Source organism: Stegostoma tigrinum, chromosome 9, assembly GCF_030684315.1.
Source record: "Stegostoma tigrinum isolate sSteTig4 chromosome 9, sSteTig4.hap1, whole genome shotgun sequence".
NCBI lineage: Eukaryota > Metazoa > Chordata > Chondrichthyes > Orectolobiformes > Stegostomatidae > Stegostoma > Stegostoma tigrinum.
In genome coordinates this window covers 89,723,037-89,750,603 of record NC_081362.1, presented here as the reverse complement: position 1 = coordinate 89,750,603, position 27,567 = coordinate 89,723,037, and the positions used below count along the sequence as shown (strand labels likewise).

The following is a 27,567-nucleotide window of genomic DNA, read 5'->3' as shown; positions in this document are numbered from 1 at the left end:
AATCACGAGAAACCTGCCTTGCAGCAATGAGTATGAACAGGACAAGGTAGGAACAGGAGACTGGGAAATTACCAACAGCCAGCAACACCCGAGAACAACACCCTGGATGGAGACTGATCACCCAGTGAGTCCGTAGAGGTTAATGAATGATTTATAAGTGCCCATTAGGAAAAGTCTCACTCAGAAATATTAATCAAATTTAAATGCACTTCCAAAGGATTTTGTCTCATGATTGTTGTGGGTTCCAACTGCCAAACTCAGATATGATTATCCACAGACCTTGCATCATCCCTAAGTGCTTCTCCTCCTACTCCTTCAGGCTTCAGCTTCCGAAGGCTGTTTGTATCATTCAGCTAATCACATCAACCCGACAGAATCTGACTGGCTCACTAGTCCCCTCTAAAGACACTTCTGGTTTGATCTAGACATGAGTAGAAATAGCCAATAAGTACCCATTCTTTTAAACAACATCCGCAGCCTGAGTGTGAATGGTAATTTTATTAAATACAGCCTTTTTTGCAACCGCATATTGATAACTGTGTAGGCAGCAGCAGACCAGTTTGTCCTGCAGTGCATCAATCAGGCTGGTGCTATAACTTGTTCCAAGCCTGTATTCCGATCTGGCTGTGCACCAGGATTATCAAACACGTGCGTGAAAACTCACAGATACTGGCGGTACTGGCGTGTTTCAATCCTCCCATCTCTGGGCATACTACTCCACTAGTATGTCCAGTATCAGAAATAAGTTCTCGAAATACACCTACTTGTAAATAAACATGCTTGGAAGTTTAGCCATTTACAAACCTTTATCTGGGATGCTGGTTATCCACCCGCTGAAACTGCGGAAAACACTGACACCATTCCAGCACCAGGTAATGACCATCTCTGACAAGACAGCACCTGACTGTCACCCTGTGATATTCAAAAGCATTACCGTCACTGAATCCCCTACTATTAACACCTGGAGGGTTAGCTTTGAACAGTAGTTTAACTGTACCAGCGCTAGGGCAGCCTTATACTAGAGGCATCTTATTCTTAAAATGTGTTTCCTAATTCTAGTCTCCCACAGTGAACCTCCTCCTATTCAAGACTGTCCAGGATCATAATATGTTTTGATAAGATCTTGGAACACGTTCAGCAACTTAAAGTTAAAATTAGTGAAGTTTTCCAAAGTTCTCGCATCTCTGCATTAGTCAGATCTAAAGGATTTGAGAGTTAGAGCGGGGTGGTGCGATGCAGAGGAGTAGACTCAGCCTAAGATCAGCTCAGCCAAGCTATGATTATATCACAGTTTGAGGGGCTAAATGGCATAGTGCATGGTATTCCTTGTGGTTTTATGATCACAGTTGCTTGAACTGTCCGTGCTTATTCACACATTTGGCCCTTTATTAGTCCAGTGAGTAGAGCCACCAAGAATCATTCACTCCACCGACAGGGAGCCACCTTAGTGCCTGCCTCCAGACAGATAGGACAAGCATGCCCTGAATCATATTCTGACTAAACGACAGCTTGGCTGTGTTGTGTAGGTTGTCAATTCCTGCAGCAACCAGCCCCAGGAAATTTTTCCACAGAGGGCATAACATTGGGCAGCACGGTGGCTCAGTGGTTAGCTCTGCTGCCTCACAGCACCAGGGACCCAGGTTCAATTCCAGCCTCAGGTGACTGTCTGTGTGGAGTTTGCACATTCTCCCTTTGTCTGCGTGGGTTTCCTCCGGGTGCTCCGGTTTCCTCCCACAGTCCAAAGATGTGCAAGCTGGGTGGATTGGCATGAGAAGATGCAGGGTTACAGGGATTTGGGGGGAATGGGGGCTTGGATCTGGGTGGGATGCTCTTTGAAGGGTCGGGATGGACTCAATAGGCTGAATGGCCTGCTTCCACACAGTACGGATTCTATAATACAAAAATTATGGCTCTAAGAGAAGGTTCGAGCCCAAGAATTCTGCACAACAAATTCATCTGCTGACTCCACAGTCCAAAGATGTGCAAGTTAGATGGATTGGCCGTGCTACATTGCCCATAGTGTTCAGGTGGGTTATAAGGGATGGGTCTGGATGGGATGCCCTGAGGGACAGTGTGGGACTGGCCCACACTGTAGGGATTCTACGATCTATGATCTGAGCCTGCTTGATTGGCACCGCATTCACTCTTTTCATTATCAACACACAGTAGCTGTGGTGTGTACCATCTCCAAGTGCATTGCAGGAACTCACTAAGAGCCCTTTAACAGTACAGACCAAGCCCATGACCACAATCACCTGGGAGGACTAGGGCAGCTAGGTGCATGGGAACACCGGTATCTGCAAATTCCCCTCCAAGTCACACATCATTTGTTTCCCATCACTGAGAATAAAAAGTTGAGAGGGGATGAGATGTAGAAGTTGCAAAAATTATGAGGAATCTACACAGAGGAGATATGGAGATGCTGTTCCCATAGGTGGAAGCAGCAAGCATCAGAAGACAGCACTTTAAGATGAATCCCAAAACAGCCAATGGAGAAATGAGGAAAACCCCTTTTTATGTAGATAGCGGTTAGGATGTGGAATGCACTGATAAGAGTCTGTAGAGGGAAGTTCAATCATGCTTCCCAAAAGGAACTGGGTAATAATCAGAAGAGAAAAGATTTGCAGGCAGGTGTGGGATTGGCTGAGTTGTTTTTGCAAAGAACCAGCACTGACAGATGGGGCAGATGCCTGCTTGTATGCTGTAAACATTCTAGCAGCATGATGGAATATTTCCTACTTGACTGGATGAGTACAACTCCAACACCGGTCCCGGAGCTCAGCACCATCCGGGACAGAATTTGTAGCTTACGACGTGGAGTTGCCGGTGTTGGGCTGGGGTGGTCAAGGTCAGAAGTCACACGACACCAGGGTACAGTCCAACAGGTTTATTTGAAATCACAAGCTTTCAGCGCACTGCTCCTTCGTTAGGTGAAGTCTGACAGTTTGAAAAGTCTGGCACTTTGAAAGCATATGATTTCAAATAAATCTGTCGGACTGTAACCTGGTGTCTTGTGACTTCTGACAGAATTGACACCCACAGCATTCCACGTTCACAGGGCGATGTTCAGGTCTCAGGTTCAGCTATGGGAGCCACTTTTTACATCAACTGCTATTTCAAAGGACATCCTTCAAATAATGGATTCCTAGAGTATATCTGAAACAACTGACTGTCTTCATGTGCCCATGCGAACTTATGAACAAGGAACAAGGGTAAAACACTATGACATTCACTACGATCAAGGCTGATCTAATTTTAATCTCTCCTCTACATTCCTGCACATCCTCCGATAATCTTTCATCTCCTTTGGCAAATATTTAAAGATTCGGCATCCACAGAAACTTGAGGAAGGGAATTCTAAAGACACACAAACCCCTGAGTCAAAAAATTCTCATCACTCTCTTAAATGAGCGTCCCCTTATTTTTAAATTATGACTCCTAGTTCTAGGTCACTCTACAAGAGGAAACATCCTTTCTACATCCACCTAGTCAAATCCGGTGCACATGCATGTGTTTTAGACTTTAATAAAACTCAAAGGCTTACCTCAATTGATAAGTCGGTAGCTTGGCAGCATTGTTTTCAGACTCCAGTGTCTCTGTAAAAACAAGTGAAAGAGGTTCTAATTAATTTTGGAATAAAGTCATCAAAGTGTACAGCATGGAAACAGGTCCTTCAGGCTGACTTGTCCATGCTGCCCAGTTTTCACAGATAATCGAGTCCCATTTGCCTGTGTTTGGTGCATATCCCTCTCTCCATGTATCTGTTCAAATGTTTCTTAAATGACAAAATTCTACTCGCTTCCACCACTATCTCTAGCAGTCCATTCCAGACACTCAACACCTTCTGTGTGAAAAACTGCTCCTCTGAACACTTTTGAGTCTCTCCCCCACACCTTAAACTAGTTTTAGATTCCCCCACCATGGGGAAATAACTGTTGGCTATTTATCTTATCTATGCCTCTCATGATTTTATAGACCTACATAAGGTCACCCCTCAGTCTCCTACGCTCCAAGGAAAGAAGTCCCAGCCTATCCATCCTCTCCTTATAACTCAAACCCTCCAGAGCAAATAGCATCCTCCTAAGTCTTTTCTGCAATCTTTCTAGTTTAATTATACCCTTTCTTTGGAAGGGCAACCAGAACTGCACGCAGTACTCCAAATGTGGCTTTACCAACATCTTGTACAACTACAGGTCGTCCCAACTCCTATACTCAATCCCCTGACCAATGAAAGCAAACATGCCAAAAGCTTTCTTCACCATCCTGTCAACCTATGATTCCATTTTCAAGAGCTATAAATCTACTGCCCTAGATCTCTTTGTTCTATAACTCTCACCAGGGCCCCGTCATTGACTGTCCTGGTTTGACCAACCAAAATGCAACACCTTGCATTCATCTAAATTAAACTCCATCTGCCATTCCTCAGCCTACAGGCCCAGTTAATCATTTATTCCCAGGTAACCGTCTTTGCCGTCCACTATATCACCAGTCTTGGTGTTATCCGCAAACGTACTAACAATATCTCCTAAATTCTCAACCAAGTCATTTATATAAGTGACAAACGAAGGTGGACCTACCCATCTGGAGTACAGCTCCCAGGCCAGTACTCAGCTCTCGTGTTCCTTCAAGCTTTCTTCAGATGGCACAAGAACCAGAACCCACATGTGCCATAGAATTGAAGTCCCACCCACTTATTGCCACATTCACCAAAACCTTGATTTTAAAATTCACCAGGGCCTGGCTCCTCTCAATCTCTGTGACGTTCTTCAGCCCCGCGACCTTCCAGAATCGCCAAATTCCTCCTATCCTGGCCAAAATAGTAGCAAAGTGATAATGCTGTTTGGACTAGGGTCCAAGTTAAGGTTCTGAGGCATGGATTCAAATGACTGTTAGTGGGTTTTTCATTCCATTAATAAAAGCTGGAATCGAAAGCTAGCCATCACAAACATGAAGCTGTCATTAAATGTCAGGAAAACCTATCCAATATCCTTTATGAAGGAAAATCTGTCAGCTTTACCCATCCTGGCCTACAGGTGACTCCAGACCAACAGCAAAGCAGTTGGCTCTAAACTAGCCCCTGCAATGGCCCAGAAAGCGACTCAATACATGGGCATGATCTTCGATAAAACATTTCATTCAAAGAACAAATATTAATTACTTTTAATCAAGCTGCTCAATTATGTGATAACTCACCTCTGGGGAAAGTGAGACATGCACCCAGACCTTCCAGTCCAGATAAGGACATACCACAGCATTGGAAGACCCACTTATGATTTCAAATATTTTTATTCTGAAGACAGCTAAGATTATAAATTATTTTGAAAGTGCTGTCCGAATCTTTTTATTATCTCAGGAATAAGTAGCTTAAAAATACTTTGTTCAACACATCTTATGTTAAAAGTTTGTAATGTCATGACATTACAGACATTAACAGTGAAAATGTCAAGCAAAACACTGAATGGGTTCTATGGATGGGACAGGTATGGAGGGATGTGGATCAAACCTAGGAAAATAGGACTAGTTTAATTGTGAAAACTGGGCAGTATGGGGAAGCTCGGCCGAACGGCCTGTTTACTCTATAACTGGACAGCAGCCAGTATGGTCCATTGGGCAGGGACACAGGTCAAATATAAATCAGACAGGGATGGGCAACTCCTCTGATACTGAAGCAGTCTGTGCCCCTATGCAACAAGACCTGAGGAACACCCAGGTTTGAGCTGACAAGTAGCAAGTAACATCCATGCAATACAAACGCCAGCAATGATAAGTCTAACAAAAGCCTGTCATTCAATGGAATTACCATCAGTGAATTCCAATCCCCCACCCCCCATCCCTATCAATATTCTCAGGGTTACTAAGTATTCAGCTAGACAAGCCAATATCAATGCGGTGGCTACAAAAGCAGGTCAGAGACTAAGAATCCTGTGGTGAGTCCCCAAAGCCTGTCTACTATTTACAAGGCACAAGTCAGGAACATAATGGAATATTTGCCGATGAGTGCAGCCCCAACAATGCTCAAAAGCTTGACGCCATCCAGGACAAAGCAGCCCGCTTGACTGGCACCCCATCCACCACCTTCAACATTCAGTCTCTCTACCAAAGTAGCAGTAATATTTACCATCTACAAGGAGCCCTACAGCAAATCATCAAGTTTCTTCAGACAGCACCTTCCAAACCCGCAACTTCTGGCATCCAGAAAGCCAATTTTAGCAGATTCATGGGGAAATTCCCCTTTAGGCCACAGAACATCCTGACTTACATTAATAGCACTGTGGATATACCTACACCATATGAGACAGAAGCTGTGCAACAGAGTAGGTCACCCACCTTAGGGCAGTAAGGGAAGGGCAAGAAATGCTGGAATATAAGTAACGCCCACTATCTGTAGGTGAATTTAAAAAAACGCACACTCCTTTAATTCTGGCTGCTTAGGCATCCTAGATTTTAATTGCTCAACCATTACGAAACATGCCCATGGCTACCTAGGCCCTCACCTCCGGAATTTCCTCAGTAAAAATCTCTACCTCTCACTCTCCCTTTCCTCTAAGACACTACTTAACAGCTACTCCTTTGACAAAGCTTTTATTTGACTGAGTGTCTCCTGATGTGGTTCAGAGCCTACAAAATTTTATTTTCTAATCCTCTGAAGCACTACGAGACACTTATGATGTTACAGGAGCTTTATGAATGCATATCAATGTTGGTATATATGTCAATGAGTAAAATAAAAATAATAGTTGTAATAGAGTCATTTGTTTGCTTTCTTCGCGCAACACTTGACTATCCATGGAACGGTGTCATCTCTGGATTATATAAGAGGCGGCTTCATAGCTGTGGTTCTACAAGTGCGGGGTTGGTAATACCTGGTTTCCATGGTGACAGAGCAGGAGATGCAGCCTGTTGCTGGGAACCCAGCAGATCCATTTCAATTAATGTCTGTGCTGACGTTTGCTCAGCAGCAGGGAATGACTCACTAAGATCTGCATTGTCCCTAGGAGGCCCTTTATTTTAGTTCACTCCCCCAGAGAAATGCACCATTGTATTTCTGGTATACTGTCTCCCTGATTCAAACTCCCTCTCCACTCTTCCCCTTCCGTGCCCCATTCATACTAGCATTGAATCCCCACAGTGTGGAAACAGGCCATTCGGCCCATCGAGTCCACACCGACCCGCTGAAGGGCATCCCAACGAGACCCAGCCCTCCACCCTATCTCCGCAACCCTGCCTTCCTGGCAGATGGAGTCTGCACCCTCTGGGCCAAGCCTCCACCCACCCTTCGTGATAGACACATTTGATCCTGACAACATGCTGGCAAGAAATTAGAAATGGCAAGCTGTGCGCTGCTTTCAATGTGACTGATAAACCCCCCCCCCCGCACCCGGCAATGTCAGGAGGTATTTACATCTCATTACTAATAAACACAGTCACTTCCTTCTAAAATCTGATTTGTTTTAAAATTCATTCTCATGACATGGGCACAACTGGCTGAATGGGGTTTGCTGGCCCAGGATGGTCTTCAGCCCTCTCCTTGGGCTGCTGCTGTCCTCCTACATGTTCTGTCTCTTTAAATGGCTTGGAAGTTCCCTGCAAGGTGGCAGCAATTCATGCAAAAGAGTGCCAAATGTACAGAATAATCTTCAAGGGAGGGAGAGTAGTGGCACAGGCTTGAGGGAGCACACCTTGGACCCCCGGTTAGATCAGGACCCCAGGACCATATGTTTCAGTAAGGTAATCATAAAGGCATACAGCACAAAAGAGGCCATTTGTCCAACAAAATGAAATTTAACAGCTCTATCAAATCTCCTCTTAATCCTCTCCAATGAGAACATTTCCAGCTTCTCAAATCCATCTAAACTAGGGGCAGCATGGTGGTTCAGTGGTTAGCACTGCTGCCTCACACAGCCAGAGATCTGGGTTCATTTCCACCCTCAGGTGACTGTCTGTGTGGAGATTGCATATTCTCCCTGTGGGTTTCATCTGGGTGCTCCAGTTTCCCCCACAGTCCATTGGTGTGTGGGTTAAATTGATGGGCATAGAAAATGATGGGATGTGGTTTGAAGGATTGGTGTAGGCCAGTGGGCTGAATGGCCTGCTTCCACACCATTGGGATTCTATGATTCTAATTGACCAGGTTAGGTACATAGCATCCAATGAGCCAGCTGGCATTTTCTCTTCTCTGATGTTGCCTGGATGTTTCTAAGTTGATTAAGTGCGTTGCCTGGAGATGCACAAACACACAATGTTTAAATCAGTAAATAGGGTCAAAGTAGATTCTGGCATCTGCTGTCAGTTAGTTACTTTTGGGAAAGGGACAGGGGAAGCCAGCATTCTACATTTTACAGTTTGGGCGTCCATGCCAAGCAACCCGAACCCTGGAGTCAACCTAGTGAACACAGAACATTGTAAAGTGATAGTGCTCTCCTGGGTGCTCAGAAGCCCAGCGCTATTTACGGTAGTGCCTTTAAATTAAAAAGCTGCCCAAGGCATTTTGCAGGAGAATTATCAACCTAAAAACTGAGAAAAAGGAGATAGGTGTCCCAAACATTTGGCAGAAGAGTGACGGCCACGTTTTAAATGCATACGAGAGTCTTGCATGTGAGGTGTTTGCTGCTCCTCGTCGTTGCGTCTACTGATTTATGGTGACGGAACAAACTAATTCATGTTGCCAGGGATCACGGGATCTATAATGGGAGCTGGAATCCACAAGCCTGCCTGTTTTCCAGCAGGACTGTCAAGCTGTTGGGCCTGGCAGCATTTTATTTAAATAAAAAGGAAATCCAACGAGAGAACAAGGCAAGGGAATGACATTGTAACAATGCTGACGGCAGAGAATTTAACCTTCCTGTTATGCTGTAACGTATCAGTAAATATTAAAGCTGCTCAACAATTCTTTATTGCTTAGGAAACAATTTTCAAATGACTTTACCTGGCTTATTGGCAAGATAATAATCGAGACCAGGGCCTGGGGAAGAACACCGTGTTGATGTGACACTAGAACAGAAACACTGACTCATTCTAATCAGTGATATTGCTACAGGCCTACAAGTATTTTGCTTAAGAATTTTCACATCAGGGAACATCTTGTCCCAAATATTTTTTTTTATTCATCACAGTTGGGAGTGTTGCTAGCCAGACCAGCATTTATTGCCCATCCCAGAAGGAAGTTAAGAGAGCCACATTGTGGTGGGTCTGGAGTCACATGTAGGTAAGACCAGGTAAGAATGGTTGTCTCCTTCCCTAAAAGACATTAGTGAACCGGACTGGTTTTTCCCCCAACAATCAGCAATGGCTTTATGGTCATCATTAAACTCTTAATTCCAGATTTTTAAACTGAATTCAAATTCTACCATGACAAGATTTGACCCCAGAACATTAGCTGCATTAACAGTCCAGTGACAATACCATTAGGCTATTGCACATTGCTTATCAGCAATAAAACAAGAACTGTAAGATACCAACACTGGGACTCAATCTTCCTATTCAGATTTATTACTGCCATTCACAGAATGTTATCGTATCTATTTCTCTCTTCTTCTCTTGATTCATGTTGGGATCAATTCCCTCCGGGGGGCTAGCTGTTTCATCATTCCTTAGAGTCACATTCTTCACATCTGAATGCTGAAAGTGGGTGTTGACAGGCAAATTGACCAAGAGGTGCACATTCTCCTCCTGGCCTCATCATCCTTGTGTACCCACTTTCCAAAGGATTCCTCGTTCCAGGTCAGGCCTCACACAACTGATCCCAGCTCCAGATCACTCTGACTACCTTCCCCCTACTCCCTCCTCCACACACTTTCAAATCAGAACCGCCACCTAGTTCTACATTTCCACTCCTTTACAGAAGGAAGTCTGTCATCTTTACCCTGTCCGGCACACATGTGAGTCCAGGCCTGCAGCAAAGTGGCTAACTCTGAATGGTCCTCTGAAGTGGCTGAGTTACTCATTTGTACCAAACTGCTACAGATAGGTCATGAGATGGTCAGCAGTGGTTCAAGGAGACAGCTAGCCTCTCAAAGGGCAATTTGGGATGGGCAATAAATGCCTACCACTTGTGATTGATGTCCAGACCTGTCAAGGGATATGTTAAAAGTGTATCTTGTAGATGGTACAAACTACTGCCACTGTATGCCAGTGGTGGTAGGACAGACTGTTAGAACATAGAACGGTACAACACAGTACAGGCACTTTGGCCCACAATGCTGCGCCGACCTATTATCCTACTAAGATCAAACTACCCTGCGTACCCTACATTCTACTATCCTCCATGTGTCTATCCAAGAGCCACTTAAAGTCTCTAAAGTATCTGACTCCACTACCACTGCCAGCAGCGCATTCAATGCCCAACCCTCTCTGTGTAAAAAACCTACCTCTGACATCTCCCCTATAGCTTCCTCCAATCATCTTAAAATGATGCCTTCTTGCAATAGTATTTCTGCCCTGGGAAAAAGTCGCTGGCTATCCCCTCTATCTTGGTGATGCACATTGAGGCCCTCCACCTGAACTAGATATTATGCCCTTCCCAACCTCAGTTCTTCTTCCAAATGTTGTTCAACAGTTGACAGAGATTGATGGGTCCCAAACAAGCGGGCTGCTTCATTCTGCAGCGTAAAGCTTTTTAAGAGCTGTTGGAGCTGCACTCATCCATGGAGAGTACTAAGTACTGGGCAGCAAACACATGTGGGCAGCATCACCTGCAATGTCCCTTCCAAGCTACACACCTTCCTGACTTCAGACTATAAGACGCAGTAGCAGAAGTAGGCCATCCAGCCCATCCAGTCTGAACTAACATTGAATGACATCATGCCTGATCTGATAATCTTCAACTTTACTTTCCTGCCTTTTCCCTAAATTCCCTTACTAATTAAAATCTGTCTATCTTACCCTTGAATATACTTAATGACCCAGACTTGATTGCCCACTGTGGTAAAGAACTCCACAGTCTTACTACACTCTGAAAGAAGAAATTTCTCCCCATCTCTGTGTGAAATGTGTGACCCGACATTCTGAGATTATACCTTCTGGTCCTAGACTCTGCTACAAGGAGAAACAACCCCTCCAAATCTACCGTGTCAAGGTCCCTAAGAATTTTGCATATTTCAATAAGGTCACCTTTCATCCTTCTAGATTATAATCAGTACAGTCCCTACCTACTCAACCTCTCCTCATAAAACTGTTCCTCCATGCCTGGTATCAGCCTAGCAAAGCTTTTCTGGACTACTTCAATGTCAGAATATCTTTTCTTAAACAAAGGGGCCCAATACTGTTCACAAGATTCCAGCTATGGTCTGACTAGTGCCTTGTACAGTTTGACAAAACCTCCCTCCTTATACTCTATTTCCTACTATCCAATGATATTGAGTGTTGGCTTTTTGAGATCATGGACAAGGACTCCTAAATCCCTCTGTTGCATAGCTTTCTGCCACCTTTCTCCACTCTCCTCATATTTTCCCACTATATCATATTCCGTACGTTAACTCTTTACCCACTCACATAACTTGTTGCTATCCCTCTATGGTGTGCTTGTGTCATCCTCATCATTTGCCTTCCCATCTATTTCTGTATCTTCTGCAAGGTTCACTTTCCTCATCCAAGTCATTAACATATGTCAATAATTGTGGTCCCAGTGCTGATCTCTGAGGCACAATTTGCCAGCCTGAAAATGTCCCCATATTCCAACTCTCAGGCTTCTATTCGTTAGCCAATCCTTTATCTATGCAAATACCCCACCTCTAACACAATGGGTTCTTATCTTATTAAATAGCCTAACATGTGATACTTTATCAAACACCTTCTGAAAATCCAAATACATTATATCCATTGCCTCCCCTTCATATATATTGCTTGTTACCTCATCAAAGAATTCTAGTCAATATTCCTTCACTGTCGCTAGGTCAAAATCCTGGAGCTCCCTCATTGTGGGTGTTCATACATATCAAGGACTGCAGTGTTCAGAAAGGCAGCTCACCATCACCTTCTCCAGGGCAATAAATGCTGGCCCAGTCAGTGATGCCTACATCCCAGGTATAAAAATAAATGAACAGGCAGCAGCAAGACAGGAGTTTTGATATTTGCCACCGAATTTCTGACTTCTGACCGGCTCTTGTAGCCAAAGTTCTGACACATCCAGTTCAGTGTGGTTTCTGGTCAATGATAAACCATGGTGAGGCGATTTCCTGACATGATAATGGGCATTGACGGGCCAGGGGTGATGGTTATGTTCACTCATGTTGGAAATGATCATTGCCTGGCATTTGTGTGGCATAAATGATGGCTTCCAATGTCACAAAGTTGGTACCTGCTATTTTATATCAGAGTTATATGCTCAGAAATGTCAAGACACACTGCTGGGGCAGGCAGAATGTGATCCAAACCTTCTGGCCTAAAGGTAGGATCACTACCATTGTATCCAAGAGCCTTAAACTTAAAGATATAGACTTAAGAAAACTGGAGGCTGGAGACAGAGATATGAGGGTAGCTATCCTTTCATATAAGAGAAGTACCAGCTAAAATGCACTGCCTGAAACGTATGGAGGAAAAAAAATTAACACCAAAGTTCAAAAATATATTTGAAATATATCCGGGGCGTTGGGCAAAGTGAGACTAATTAGATTTCTCGTTCAAAGAGCTAGCACAATCAATAAGGGATCGAATGGCCGCCCTCTGGGTGCCACTTGATTCTGTCATTAAAACTCACGTAGATACAAAACCAGGTACGGTCGCATCCTCTCCGGGTTTTCCTCTGAACGTAAACTGTTGCAGAGTGCCCTGAAAAAAAAGCAAATTCCAAACCTCCAGCCTTCCCCCGTCTGAAGACACTTCATGAATATACAAAGGAAAGGCTGGAAGTTACAATCCAAATTGTCCGGAAAGGGTAGGGGGAAAGGAGGGAGATCGGTGCTTACCACATGCTAAAGTGCAGGCATCCCTTAGAGCCTTGTACTTGTTCCCCGTTGCTTCCTTCGAAATCTTCTTCAAAATTTCATCCATGATTTCAGCACCAGACAGAAGGGGAGGAGGAACTGGGGTAGTATAAACGGCTTGGTTGGAAATGGGGAGATAAATCAAGTTACGATGTTACCTGCGAGTCATTGAGAGGTGGAGGATAAGGGAACCAGGCAAAGCCTGCCCTCTAGATCTAGGGACACGTCTGCCTGTTTATGAATTGGGGTGGGGGGGGGGTAGAATATATAAGTAAATAAATATAATGGGAAGAGGAGGGATTTGCAAACCTGGCTGAGGCGCTGTCCAAGACACAGCTACGGTGTCACTACATTGATGCACCGACCTCCAGACCTGGGTATCTCATCCCCAGATCCACCACCCCCCTCCCGATTTCCCTGGAGCTCAGCACAGTCACTGCCCTGCCCACTCTCCATCACCGGAGCTCATACTGTAATCCCTGGCATCGGCTGGAAACTCTGGAACTGGAGCTCAAACTGGCCGTGGAAAGAGAGAGAGAGAGGAGGGAAAGAGACACACATTATAACATGGGGGCACGAATGAAAAAAAACACGTAAGTAGCCGCAATAGAGTCAGAAATGTAACACCTGAGTCAAACATATATTGCAGAGTCACTGCTGAAACAGCTGGAACAGAGACAAGATTTTAAAAAGAAACATCTGCAGCAGAGTTCAACATCTGGAGCAGAATCAAAGGTGTAGAGCAAACTGCAAGAATTATAGTTGAAATATCTGGTACAAAGTGCCAAAGCAAAGCTGCAGAGTCAAAACTAAGCAATCTCGATCCAAGAGGAGGATTCTCCTGGAAGGTCAATGATAGAAACTTTGTCTGCAAAACGTCTGGAGCTCAGGGAGTCTGTGAGAAAACACCTGGAGTAGTGAAAGTTGAAACATCTGCAGAGTCAGAGTCACAACATCTGGAGATCAGATAATCCACAAGGAGACATCTGGAGTGGAATCAAGCAGGTGGGCTGGCACGGTGGCTCAGTGATTAGCACTGCTGCCTCACAGCACCAGGGACCTGGGTTCAATTCCACCCTCAGGAGACTGTCTGTGTGGAGTTTGCACATTCTCCTCATGTTTGTGTGGGTCTCCTCTGGGTGCTCCAGTTTCCTCCCACAGTCCAAAAGATATGCAAGTTAGGTGGATTGGCCATGCTAAATTGTCCATTGTGTTCACAGAAGTGTAGATTAGGTGGGTTACAGGGGTATAGGTCTGGGTGGGGTGCTTCAAGGGCCAGTGTAGATTTGTTGGGCTGAAAGGCCTGTTTCCACACTGTAGGGGTTCTATGATTCAAACGTGAAACATCTGGATCCCAGTGTGTCACAGATAGATACTTTTTTAAACTTCATACGGGCATCACTGGCTAAGCAGCGTTTATTGCCCATCCCTAATTGCCCAGAGGGCAGTTAAGAGTCAACCACATTGCTGTGAGTCTGGATTCACATGTGGGCGAGACCAGGTAAGGATAGCGGTTTCCTTCCCTAAAGGACATTAGTGAACCAGATGAGTTTTTCCAATAATTGGCAATGGATTTATGGTGATCATTAGCCTCTGAATTCCAGATTTTATTTTTTATTGAGCTCAAATTCCTCCATCTGCCGTGGTGGGATTTGAACTCAGGTTCCTAAAGTGTTACCAGGAGCTCTGGATTAACAGTCCAGCGATAACGTCACTAGGACATCACTGGCCCCGGAGCAGTCGTGTGAAAACATCTGAAGAATAATGGCTCCAACATCTGGAGTTCAGAGGCTGAAACTACAGCAGAGTCAGAGCAAGGAAGTCAAGGCACAAGTAAAAGATCTCCAGCAAGATATAACAACTGCAACAGAGAGTCAAACATCTGCATCAAGGTATAACATCTGCAGCCTGCAGTTCATGTGCAAAATAAATTGCAGACAATGCGGCCAATAAATCGACATTTCTGGCAACAACAAATGTAAAACGCTGAATTGAAACATATGACTTGTCAAAGCAGAGATTTTTTCCGATATTACAATTTATGTTTACAGCGTCGATCTGGTCTATTCAGCCTATTGAGTCAACGCTGGCACTTTTGAAAGAGTTAACTTCTCAAATCCAATCTCTGGGATCTCCCCAAGACCCTGGAGTCTCTGTCTACTCCTACAGTGTAGCCATGTCTCTCACAACAGATGTAATGTTGTCTCTATTTTGCTGTGGAAAAGCAGTAGAATTAAAATCATCCTAACTTCCTATTTTAACTTCAAATCTGACTTAAATCTATGAAGCAAATGTAATTTATCTGCAACATTCCATGCCCAGATCTTGGAGGAGTCAATTTTTAAAAAAAATAGTTGTCTGTGGGCTTTAAACGCTGAGGTGGTCAGCATTTGTTGCCAATCCATCATTAAGTAGGTGGTGATGACTGCGGCAGTCACCCCCTCCTCTGAGATACCATTGTATCCTCAACAAATGTCTATCCATTGGAATCAGTCACGTTAGTGTCAATGAAGGAAACTATTGGCTTCAGGCCACAAACAGTTCGCGCTGGGATGGCCTTTCTTCCTACATTTTCAGCCACCCTTCAGTCAGGAGAGTCAAATATTGTTGGTCATCTTGGGAGTGAAGCTCTGGCATATTATAACCCAGAGTACATACTGTGAAATCTCTCAAAGCAGTGTGGGGAATTTGTATTGCTTTTGAAATAGCTGGAAGTAGATGCTGGGATCAATGGAAATGACCATAAAGCTACCAGATTGTGGCTCACCAATATCCCATAGGACAGAGCTGCTGTCCTGATTGTTGGTGTGAGCCAACATGGTCTTCTAATCCAACATTAATATGATTCACTTCTAACCATCCAGGAAGAGAGGCGATGGCCTAGTGGTTTATCATATAATCCCTACAGTGTGGAAAGAGGCTATTCACCCCTTATGGTCAGCATTAACCCACTGAAGTGCATCCCACTCGATCTCTGTAAGTCCACATTTACCACACCAAACCCACCTGGTCCGCACATGCCTGGACACCCATGGGGCAGTGGCTAGCATGGTCAATCCACCTAATCTACTATAACAAAGTGCAAAGCTGGATGAACACAGCAGGCCAAGCAGCATCTCAGGAGCACAAAAGCTGACGTTTCGGGCCTAGACCCTTCATCACCTAATCTACACATCTTTGGACCATAGGGGGAAACTACAGCACCAGGAAGGAACTCATGGAGACACAGGGAGAACAGGCAAAGTTCACACAGATAGCCACCCAAGGCTGGAATCAAACTCAGGTCCCTGGCACTACGAGGCAGCAGTGCTAACCACTGAGCCCCTGTGTCACCCCAGGATTCTGTGATTATCACTAGACTATTAATCCCAAAGACCCAGGTAATGTTCTAGGGATCGGGGCCTGAATCCTGTCACACTGGATGTTGAAATTTGAACTCAATAAATATCTGGAATTAAGAGCCTGATGGCGACTATTGTTGGGGAAAAGCCCATCTACCTCACTAATGCCCTTCACGGAAGGAAATCTGCTGTCTTTGCCTGGTTTGGCCTACGTGTGACTCCAGACCCTCAACAATTTCCTCTGGGAGATTAGGGGAAGAAAATAAATGCCTAACCAGTGACACTCACATCCAGTGAATGAATATTAAGAGTCATTCCCAATAAATAGTGATCAGCAATAACCTTGCAAGGAAGGCCCACAGGTCAAGAGGGGTAGTATAATTTCAAGTAAAAACCTTTTTTTTAATTCATTCAATGACAGTGTTACCAACTGGCCCAACATTTACTGTCCATTCACATTGCTGTGGGTCTGGAGTCACAGGTAGGCCAGACCTTGTAAGGATGGCAGAATTCCTCCCCGAGGACATTAGTATCCCAACTACACTAATTTCACACACTTGACGGAACAATTAGACAGTTAATTCCATATGTTTTGAGGATTCAAATTCCCTTTGCCATAGCAAGATTTGAATCTGGATAAATCTCTGGACTAACAGTCCAGTGATAATACCACTAGGCCGTTGTGTCCCTCCTACCACATAGAAAACAGAAATGAATTAAACATTAATCCCACAACTCCAAGTCTTATTAAAAGGGCAATACCCTGGTGTTTTTGTTTAAAGTGTTTGGAAAATATTTTCCCGATTGTTTCCAAAAATTCTGTTGTAACCCCTGTCCCTTGTGTCCAGCATCACGATGGAAATGACTCATAACTCCTCCCTCCCGAGCAACAGGAAGAAAAAATATTTTTAACATGTGCAGACTTTCTGGAAGGTCAGAAGGGTATAAATGCAATCAAGTAGTTCGCTTCTCCAGACCCTGAGACTCGTTTTACTGATTGCATCAAGGCGAATTCCTAATCACCCATTTTGCCATTCCCGGCCGCACTTATACGTGGATGGTAGGTGGAATCCGATTCCAGATTATCCCCATCTGGTTTTCGTTCTCACCTTGCAGATGCCGTCAATACTTCCTGGTTTTTGCACCGTCATTCCGCCGTCGTCCGGAATCAGAAACGTCAGCTGTATGTGTTTGTGAGAGAGAGGCAGAGTGGGAATGACAGGTTTATAGTTGGAAAACTGCACCGAACCTTAATTAAGTTACAGGATGCAGAGAGTTACTTATCTGCCTTCATCATATATGGCATTGAAGGTCCTTCGTCCCTGAGATTTGTATTTAATCCAAATGCATACACAAAATATCTTTTCATTAATATCAGAAAATTCGTGTTGTGTAAAAAGGAATGAATCTGCATTTACAGACCATCATGGCAGGGCTTACCAAAAGCATTTTACAGACAATGAAGCATTTGGAGTATTGATTTATTTTTAAAAATTCTTTCCTGTGATGTGCATGTCGCTACTGCCCTAATTGTCCTTGGCCAGAGTGCTTGTTAGGCAGTTTGCAAAGGCAGTTGCCAGTCAACCTCTTTGGTACAGCAGCAGAACTGCTAATACTGTGAAATAAAATATTTTTCAGCATGAATATTACATAACCACACAGGAATTACGTGGCATCAGAAACAATATTGTAAAGAAGACTAAAATTGAAGAGATGGGCCAGATGGAACACAGGATTGGACACCTTGAAGAAAACAAATTGTAAAATGTAGAATAGTTTCCAAGTTGGAAGCTAAATTGGAAACTGAACAAGTAAATACACTTCTATACGCAATTGAGAGTACAGTTGATGATATTACAGCTCATCAATAGGCAAAGAAGCAACAGATACCTTTGTAAAGGTATTGAAAGCTTTTGACAATTACCTTAACCTCAGAACAAATAAAATTCTGGACTGTGTGAGACTTTAAACAAGAGCTCAGCATTCAGGGAATCCATAGATTACTTCATCCGTTATGTCTACAGATTCATTGAGAAATGGAACTATCGGCACTTATGTCAGAATTCATAAGAGTCAGAACTGCTGTAGAAAGTACTGATGAGCCTTTGTCAGATTCACTACAATCCAAAGAAGACCTGGCTGTAGAAAAAGCAATTCAGATCGTAAGTGTACCGGAAGTCTGGAAGCAAGACAAGTCAATCCTGAAATGAGAAGGCCAATCTTGGCATAGGAGATCAGCAGAGTCCATTTAATTGTTAACGTTCAAAACCACAAAAGGAGAACCAAATCCATGCATAGGACAAAAACTAGACACTAAAAAGCCTTGTGCAGACTGTAGAGTAAAGAAACGTCTCAGACACAGTTTTAAATTTGAATGTTTTATCTGTCATAGAACATGCCATTTTTAGAAGATGTGCAGAAACAGGACAATCGAAAGCAAACAGTTAGCTTCACAAGGTAGAGCAATCTGAAACAAAGGAAAAACCTAACTAGGTCCTTAAGGTGATCCAAGCCTTACATTTTGATAAGGTGATATTTATCTTAATGATCATCTCATGAATTTGAAGTTAGACATCAGGGTAAGTGTGTTAGCAGTTAGTAAGCCATGATTAGGAAAGCACCGTCTACATATGACTGCAGTGAAATGACATAGCTCAGGAAACATAGTTTAAGATTTAAGGTATGCCACAAGTAAATCTTCAAAATAGTGGATGCCAAGTAGTTGAAAACCTTAACATACTTTGCAATGAAGAATTCTTACTCTTGATTAAGAAGCTATGGCTTGTTTATAATCTTCTTCAAATGATAGAAGGAGTTAAACTACATAGGGTCAAGGAATAGCCAGCCAAAGAGGGATGATCAAAAGATAGTCAGTTGAAGACATATTAGGACTCCCTAGATTCATGCTGGAACCAAACCAAAGAAAAAAGACAACTTTGAGATTAGTGATGTTGCCTTAAGGAATTTGAGATGGGAACCTGTTGGTATACAGGATTGGCATAAATATTATCCCCCTGCTCCCAAATCCGAAGCGCCAGTAAAGAGGAGCAAGCACTGCCATAGCTGGTGAACAGTATGGGCCCCTTGAGCCTACTGACAAATCTATAACTTGGGATGCAGCACAGCTGATGAACCAGTAGTAAAAAAAGGTTCAAGTCTGATTTTACACATTGAGGTCACACGAACAGAGAAAATTCAAGTAGATTGCTTCATTTTCTCACCTTTGCCAAAGGATCCTCAGTGACTGTGATAGAGAAGGGCTGAAAGGCCTCTTTCTGCAAGTAGGAATTATATGATTCTATGATCATTGCCAGAAACAATCCTCCAAGAGCAGAACTGAGGGAAGGGCCATGTTAGATTCACCAGAAATACAATCAGCAAAGGTGAATGAGACTGTCCAAAATAATCAACATAGAGTTATAGAGCTGTACAGCATGAAAACAGACCTCTGGCCCTACTTGTCCATGCCAACCAGACATCCTAAATTAATCTATTACCATTTTCCAGCATTTGGCCCATGTGCCTCTGAACCCTTCCTATTCATATATCCATCCAGATGGCTTTTAAATGTTGTAATTGTACCAGCCTCCACCGCTTCCTCTGGCAGCTCATTCCATTCATGCATCATCCTTTGTGTGAAAAAGTTGCCTGCTATGTCTCTTTTATATCTTTCTCCTCTTACCTTAAACCTATGCCTTCTAGTTTAGGACTCCCCACCCTAGGGAAAAGACTTGGGCCATTCACCTATCCATGCTCCTCATGATCTTATAAACCTCTATAAGGTTATCCCTCAGCCTCTGATGCTCCAGAGGACAGACCACCCGCCTATAGCTCAAACCCTCCATCCCAGGCAACATCCTTGTAAATCTTTTCCGCACCCTTTCAAATTTACCAAAATTTTTCCTATAGCAGGGAGACCAGAATTGAAGGCAGTATTACTGTGTTGAAGTAAAATGTTTACATGTTTCAGTGCAAATCCCTGTGAAGGTAGAGAATAACAAATTGAAGATGTGGTTCTTATAACTCCATGAACACTACCACTGAGAATTGACAAGCCATGTCCAACAATTCAAGATACAGCAAATAGAAATTGTGAGTTTCAGCAGAAAGCACATCCTCCATAAAGGAGATTCAAGCATTTAAAAATCCTCCAGTTCAAAGGATCGATAGACCTGGGACTATCAGGAAGAGTTTCAAGACCTTCCATCAACAAACTACCAGTCTTTGAAGTCTGAAGAAAGCATTTTCAGGAGAATAGTGAAACCTCCAGACCTCGTGAATTTGTAAATTTAAGACTGAGGAGATGGGGTAGTGTTGAATGTAGTTACAAGGCATTCTGCTATAACGCATGTTCTGACAACACAAATTGGCTATAACGTGACTAACAAATAGGGGAATACTATTTCTAAAACGCAAACGCGTTGGCTATAACGTGATTCTGTTGTTGCATGGATGAGTACACGTTGACATCACATGATCATTTTGCGGGCTTTATCAAGAGTTCTTCAATTTTGGAAGAGATTTGACAACAAGAATTCAATTGACACTATTGTGGAGTTGTGGGGTGATGTCAGTAAGGACTATGTGCATACTATGTGCAGAAGCTTCTCCTAGATTTTTATCAAGGTTTTAAAATCTTTGATCCATCAGAGGAGCTCCCAAGAATCAAAGAAGATTGTGTGATCTTGCAAATGAAATTGGATGTTGAAGAGCTGCTTGACTCCCAGTGTGAAGACCTCTCTACAGCTGATCTACAACAACTTGTTGCTGAGGGGAAAGTGGAAGCTGGAGATGAAATAGATGGAGTCCAGGATGCAGCACCACGAGAGCTTTCCCCTTCTGTTTTGTCTTCTATCCTGAGGGAAATGGAGAAGCAGTTGCAGCGCTTAGAGGGCAATACTTATAATGCAGAGCACAGTAGGCTAGTAGTTTGTGGAATAATATCTTATTTACATAAGAACATAAGAACTAGGAGCAGGAGTAGGCCATCCAGCCCCTTGAGCCTGCCTGGCCATTCAATAAGATTATGGCTGATCTTTCTGAGACTCAGCTCCACTTACCCTCCCGCACACCATAACCCTTAATTTCTTTAGATTAGATTAGATTCCCTACAGTGTGGAAACAGGCCCTTCGGCCCAACAAGCCCACACTGCCCCTTGCAGCATCCCACCCAGACCCATCCCCTATAACCCACACACCCCTGAACACTACGGGCAATTTAGCATGGCCAATTCACCTAACCTGCACATCTTTGGACTGTGGGAGGAAACCGGAGCACCCGGGGGAAACCCACGCAGACACGGGGAGAATGTGCAAACTCCGCACAGTTACCTGAGGCTGGAATCGAACCCGGTTCCCTGGTGCTGTGAGGCTGCAGTGTTAGCCACTGAGCCACCGTGCCGCCCCTGGCATTTTACTGTTTTTACTTTTACAGTTTCACTGTTCAAAAATTTATCTAGTCTTGCCTTAAACACATTCAGCGAAGTAGCTTCAACCATTTCACTGGGCAGGGAATTCCACAGATTCACAACCCTTTGGGTGAAGAAGTTCCCCTGACTTCAATCCTCCATCTGCTTCCCTTTATTTTGAGGCTATGTCCTCTAGTCCTAGTTTCACCAGCTAGTGGAAACAACCTCCCTGCCTCCACCTTATCTATTCCCTTCATAATCTTATATTTTTCTATAAGATCTCCCCTCATTCTTCTGAATTCCAACGAGTATAATCCCAGTCTACTCAGTCCCTCCTCATAATCCAACCCTCTCAACTCTGGAATCAACCGAGTGAATCTCTTCTGCACCCCCTCCAGAGCCAGTATATCCCTTCTCAAGTAAGGAGACCAAAACTGCACACACTACTTCAGGTGTGGCCTCACCAGGACCCTATGCAGCTGCAGCATAGCCTCCTTGTCTTTCAACTCCATCCCTTGAGCAATGACAGACAGAATTCCATTTGCCTTTTTAATTACCTGCTGCACCTGCAATCCCACTTTTAGTGATTCATGCACAAGGGCACCCAAGTCCCTCTGTACAGCAGCGTGCTGCAATTTTTTACCAATTGAAACATAGTCTATTTGGCACCCTATCAACAGCAGAAACCAGATGTCTTTTTTAAGCCAAGCCCCAAGAAACAGTCAGAAGACAATGAACCACAGCCATCCACTTCTGGATTAACTATTTTTCGCCCTAACCCTGCAACCACAACATCGCCTGATGATGATGATGATGATCCTCAGCCCCTGCATTAGCAACAGAGCTACCTCAAAACCTCCTCCCTCATCAATTTTAATACATTTTTCAAGATAAGATGTTAAATTTACTTTTATTTCATAATTAAATATGAATAAAACATTTATTCAAACTGTACTATCCTTTGTGTTAGGCTTTTGAGTGATTTTAAGCAATTTTCAGTGCTATTTTTTGGTGGTCTGCCCCAACCCTGCTTTTCCCATAGGCCCTGTTATTTCTATAGCTTGATTTTCTATCAAGCAATGTTGTACAGGACCACAACTATCATGTTTAGCAGAACTCCCTGCATACACAGAAAAGTACAACATTAGTGGTAGAAAAGAACTTGGGGTGGGGTAGTTTTTGTGTATAAGTTCTGAAGGGGCCTTAAAGGGTTAAAACTAAGGAATGTCATAAGCCCTGCCCTCTCTGATGTTACAATGTGGGCAGGATTCCTGCTAATTTCTTTCCTGTGGCTGGGGAGACTTTGAATGTGCTGTGAGGGGCAGCAATTAGAACCAGATCTGAACGGGTCTGCACATCAATTAGTGCACACGGACTGTCCGAGTGACTGCTCAAAAGTGGTTTTCCTCTCCCACCTAGGAGTTTCCCACACTTGAAGACCAGCAGCCCATACAGTAGTGAGCTAACATGCCCAGACAGGACAGGGATAAGAAGGTGTGGAGCTGGATGAACACAGCAGGCCAGGCAGCATCTTAGGAGCACAAAAGCTGACGTTTAAAGGAGGAGGGGGAGTGGGTTCTGAAATAAATAGGGAGAGAGGGGGAGGCGGATAGAAGATGGATAGAGGAGAAGATAGGTGGAGAGGACAAGAGAGTTGCAGTGGGAGAGAGATCCCCTGAGGTTTGTCCGGAGGGAGGAGGGTAACTTCTTCAAGTTAGGCATCCCTAGAAGAGGATTCGCAGTGAGGTTAAAAGGCATAGTTTAAATATCACTGCCAAACAATAGCACCTCCAACAGGCAGTTAATGCATTACAGCATTTTGACAGACTAATGTCTGTCAAGTGGAACTCAAACTCATTGCCCTGCTCACTGAGCCAGGGTTGATTCATGAATAATCCTGGTTCAACTTAATTATGCAGAAAGCATTTTCCAATCGTATCCTTGCAGTGGATTTTGTATCACTTCTGCAAATTGACAAAACACCTACTGACGAGAACTTCATAATATATATTAAGAAACTGAGTGAGACACTGAAAGCAGAGAAAGATCACTTTCAAATTCTGAAGCAGTTATTCAAACACCTTTGATCTGCCTTAAACCATCTCCAATCACACCCCACATTTGGTAAGTACCTTCTGACGCTGTAAACACTGACCAGTCAGTCTGATAAATGGTTACCTAGCTGCAAGTTTTTCATCTAATCCACTGCAAAGCGAACATGTCATTATCACTGACACAGCTGTTGCCAAACAGCCAGTGTTGAGATAAAAATCAAACTAACAGCATAGATAAAAAGAGAGAGAGAGAAGCGAGATAACACAAGTGTGGAGCTGGACGAACACAGCAGGCCAGGCAACATCAGAGGAGCAGGAAAGCTGGCGTTTTGGGTCAGGACCCTTCTTCAGAAAATGAAGGGTTTTGATCCAAAATGTCAACTTTCCTGCTTCTCTGATGTTGCCTGGCCTGCTGTGTTCCCCCAACTCCGCACTGTGTTAGCTCTGACTCCAGCATCTGCAGTTCTTACTATCTCTCAGTGAGAGAGGTGAACCTTGGTTTACTATGGTTATAACAGGGTATAGGAAATAATATAATGAATGAGATTGTTGATCATTCCACAGGACGTACACCAAGACAAACATCAACTGCACCTGGAGGATTATCAAAGCGGTGAAAGACACTCATTGGTCTGCCTGAAACTTCCAGAACAAGGAATTGACCTTGACCAAGTACGGTAGATGTTTCAAGATCCAGCAGTAGATGCTGAAGGGCTGCCAGGCTCGGGGCAGCTGCTGCCATGGTGCAGACCACTGTCTGAGATGTTTCTGCTGAAATTAAACGGGAGTGTGTTCAGTTATCGGATCCTCCTACTGCCTCAAATGCATGTAAATATAGTTCTGTATATGTAGGAGATGTATTTGGTATGTTTGGATAGAGTCAAACTCCAGTGTTTGTTTCCTTGTTATGCTACTGCACAGAACCAAACTGCATTTGATACAATGTTTCTATACAAAGACATCTTTTATGAATAAAGTATATTTTTGAAAAATAAAGAAGATACATCTAAAGGTTTATGGAGACAGACGTGAGTCCTCTAGATTAAACACATGTGCCATTAACTCTCCAGTTAACACACATAGGTCATTATACACACAGCCAACATTAGCATCTTCATGCTATCCCATTATGACCACAATTGCCTCTTTAAGGAAGGTGAGAGGAGACATCTGATGGACACCAGTCCAATGTATACTGGGATGACTTCCCATTATGGTTTCATGAGCATTCTGCTTAACCAGAGAAGCAATTGTATTTCTGTAAAGTTTCTAAACCTTCCCCCAGGCTCCCATACCATAACATTGAGAAGGAAGATGCAGGCTGGCCAGGTACCCTTTACCTAAGAGTATTTATTCTAGTCTCTGTAGATATTAGAACCAATCTCTATTAAAGTGCCATGTGTTTTAAGTGTGACACTGTCACAGTCAAAGTTGGTACAAATGTTAGATAAGTGACTGGCCGCCCGGCAGGACTGGAAGAGAAATAGGATTAGCTCGGGTGAAAGTTCTTTGGAATTTATTTAAGTGAGGGCAAGAGTAAATAATATGAAGAAATGGTGTGCCTGTCATAACCCAGTGGATAGTACCGTCACCACTGAATCTGAAATCTGTGCTTTCATTGTCTTGCTCCAGGACATTGAAATTAAGGCTGATGTTCTGAGAACAGTACTGAGGTGTGCTACACTGTCGGAAATGACACCTTTTGGGTGCAACATTGAACTGAGGACATGGCAGCCCTCAAATGGAAATAACAGATCCCATATTTTTAAAGAGGGTCTGGAAATTTATTCTGGTTTCCTGGTCAATATTTGTCCCTCAATCAAAATTATTTGATTGTTATCACTCGCTGCATTTAGGAAATTGCAATATGCAATTTCGCTATGGAATTTCCTGCATTAAGAAAATGACTACTCTTCATTGACTGTAAAGAATCTTATTTTATGACTGTAAAGATGCTGTATAAAGATGCTCAGTGGTTAGCACTGCAGCCTCACAGCGCCAGGGGCTCGGGCTCAATTCCAGTCTCGGGTAACTGTCTGTGCAGAGTTTGCACATTCTCCCCGTGTCTGCGTGGGTTTCCTCCGGGTGCTCCGGCTTCCTCCCACAGTCCAAAGATGTGCAGACTAGGTGGATTGGCCATGCTAAATTGCCCATAGTATTCAGGGGTATGTGGGTTATAGGGGGATGGGTCTGGGTGGGATGCTGCAAGGGGCAGTGTGGACTTGTTGGGCCAAAGGGCCTGTTTCCACACTGTAGGGAATCTAATATAAAATGCAGTTTTTCTGTTTTTATTTACCTTTTGAAATAGTTTTAGAGTAGCGTTGAGTTTGATATAATTCCAAACGTAGTAAAATTTACCTGAGAAGTTATCCTGTCTTTTCCACTTTTAGAGATTGACAAATCTTTGCATTTTTAACATTGCTTACTTTGATCCTCCTCCTTATTTTCCTTGTTCCTGACCTTTTAAGTATGATTTTCAAAAACCTACTTCAGCACAGAATTGAAAATGCCATTTGGTTAAAATTAAAATGCATGTGGTATGTTTGGTTGCTGGTGAGTAGCCCGTGTATTGAGCACAATTAGCTGATCTCAATCTGCCTGGCTAAAGCACAATGCAGAGTCAGCACTGTAACTTAAGTCAGCAAATGCTTAATTGCTCCATCCTTATTCCATATCCCTTGATACCAAATTATGATTTAAAAAATTATGCATTACAATCTTGAATTGACCCCCAGTGTCATTTTAGGAAGACAATTTCTGCATTCTAATAGCCTTTGACTGAAGAAATATTGCTTGATAATCTGAATTTCATTTATGTCCTTTTGTTCCTGATTTCCATCCCAATGGCTAATGGCTTCACTCTATTTGCCTGAGTAAAACCTTTAGTAATTAAAGCACCTCAATTTGATCATGCTTTAATCTTCTGGATTAAAGGGAATGAAAGTCAGGTTTATGCAAATTGCCCTCAGTGGAACCTTTTAAATCCACTTAGCGTTGAACTAGTGAAATGCATTGGAACCACATTGCACTGAGAGAGGTCTTTCAGCTGAGGTTTGGCATCTAGCAGTTACTTTTGCTTTACAGGACATCTGGTCTCAGAACAGGTTTCCGGAAGAAAATCCCAAATCCTGCCGTCAACCAAACTGAAATGGCAAAGGAATATATTAAACAACCACTTCCCCAAGTGTTTACATTTTCATACTGGAAATTAACATGCAAGTGGTTTAGTAACCCATGGGTTTAACAGATTTTGCATTCTCATCATTGACCATAAAGAAAGCTCACAGAGGCCCTCTTGTGGTGCAATGGTAGTATACATACCTGTTGAGCCAAGAGGACATGAGTTCAATTCCCAGCTGCTCCTACAGTGCATAATAGAATTTCTGAACAAGTTGCCTTGGAAAAATAGGCCAAATATCGAATTATTTTTTTTAAAAAGTTCAATGCCAAGCGATTTCTTGCAGGCTCCCTGGAAGTTAACGAGCCTCAGATGAAGGACATTTTCATTCAATCAACATTGATTTTGACCAAACATCTGGGTTTAGTTTGGTACTAGTTGCGGGTTATCATGGTTTAAACTTGTTTAGAGGTACTTAACTTCAGGGTTTAATGCCTACGTGACACAATGTCCATGGGTCAACGCGTGTGGGCCTTTCACAACCACTTCCATAGCAGGTGAGGGGTGCTAGCACAACCAGAGAGATTCCAAGTTGACCCAGTGACTATGGGAGACAGGGTATGTGTAGATTCTTGCAACACAACATTGAATTTCTGGTTGGAGGTGATTCAGAGGTGGAGGAATGATGCATATGTCAATGAGAAACATGGCACCTCGTCCCTTCCC

General features: G+C 43.4%; 1 protein-coding gene across 2 annotated transcripts in view; it reads right to left on the bottom strand.

Moving 5' to 3' along the window:
* Positions 1–13,369, bottom strand: part of arfgef3 (ARFGEF family member 3) — a 147,864-nt gene extending 134,495 nt beyond the window's left edge. For both annotated transcript variants that reach the window (XM_059648743.1, XM_059648744.1), the window contains exons 1-2: positions 12,903–13,369; positions 3,545–3,596 (exon numbers count right to left, since the gene is read on the bottom strand). In XM_059648743.1, coding sequence (XP_059504726.1) covers positions 3,545–3,596; positions 12,903–12,987 — 137 coding nt within the window. In that variant the 5' untranslated portion in view covers positions 12,988–13,369. The remainder of the gene's footprint in view (positions 1–3,544; positions 3,597–12,902) is intronic.
* Between the last annotated feature and the right edge of the window lie 14,198 nt (positions 13,370–27,567).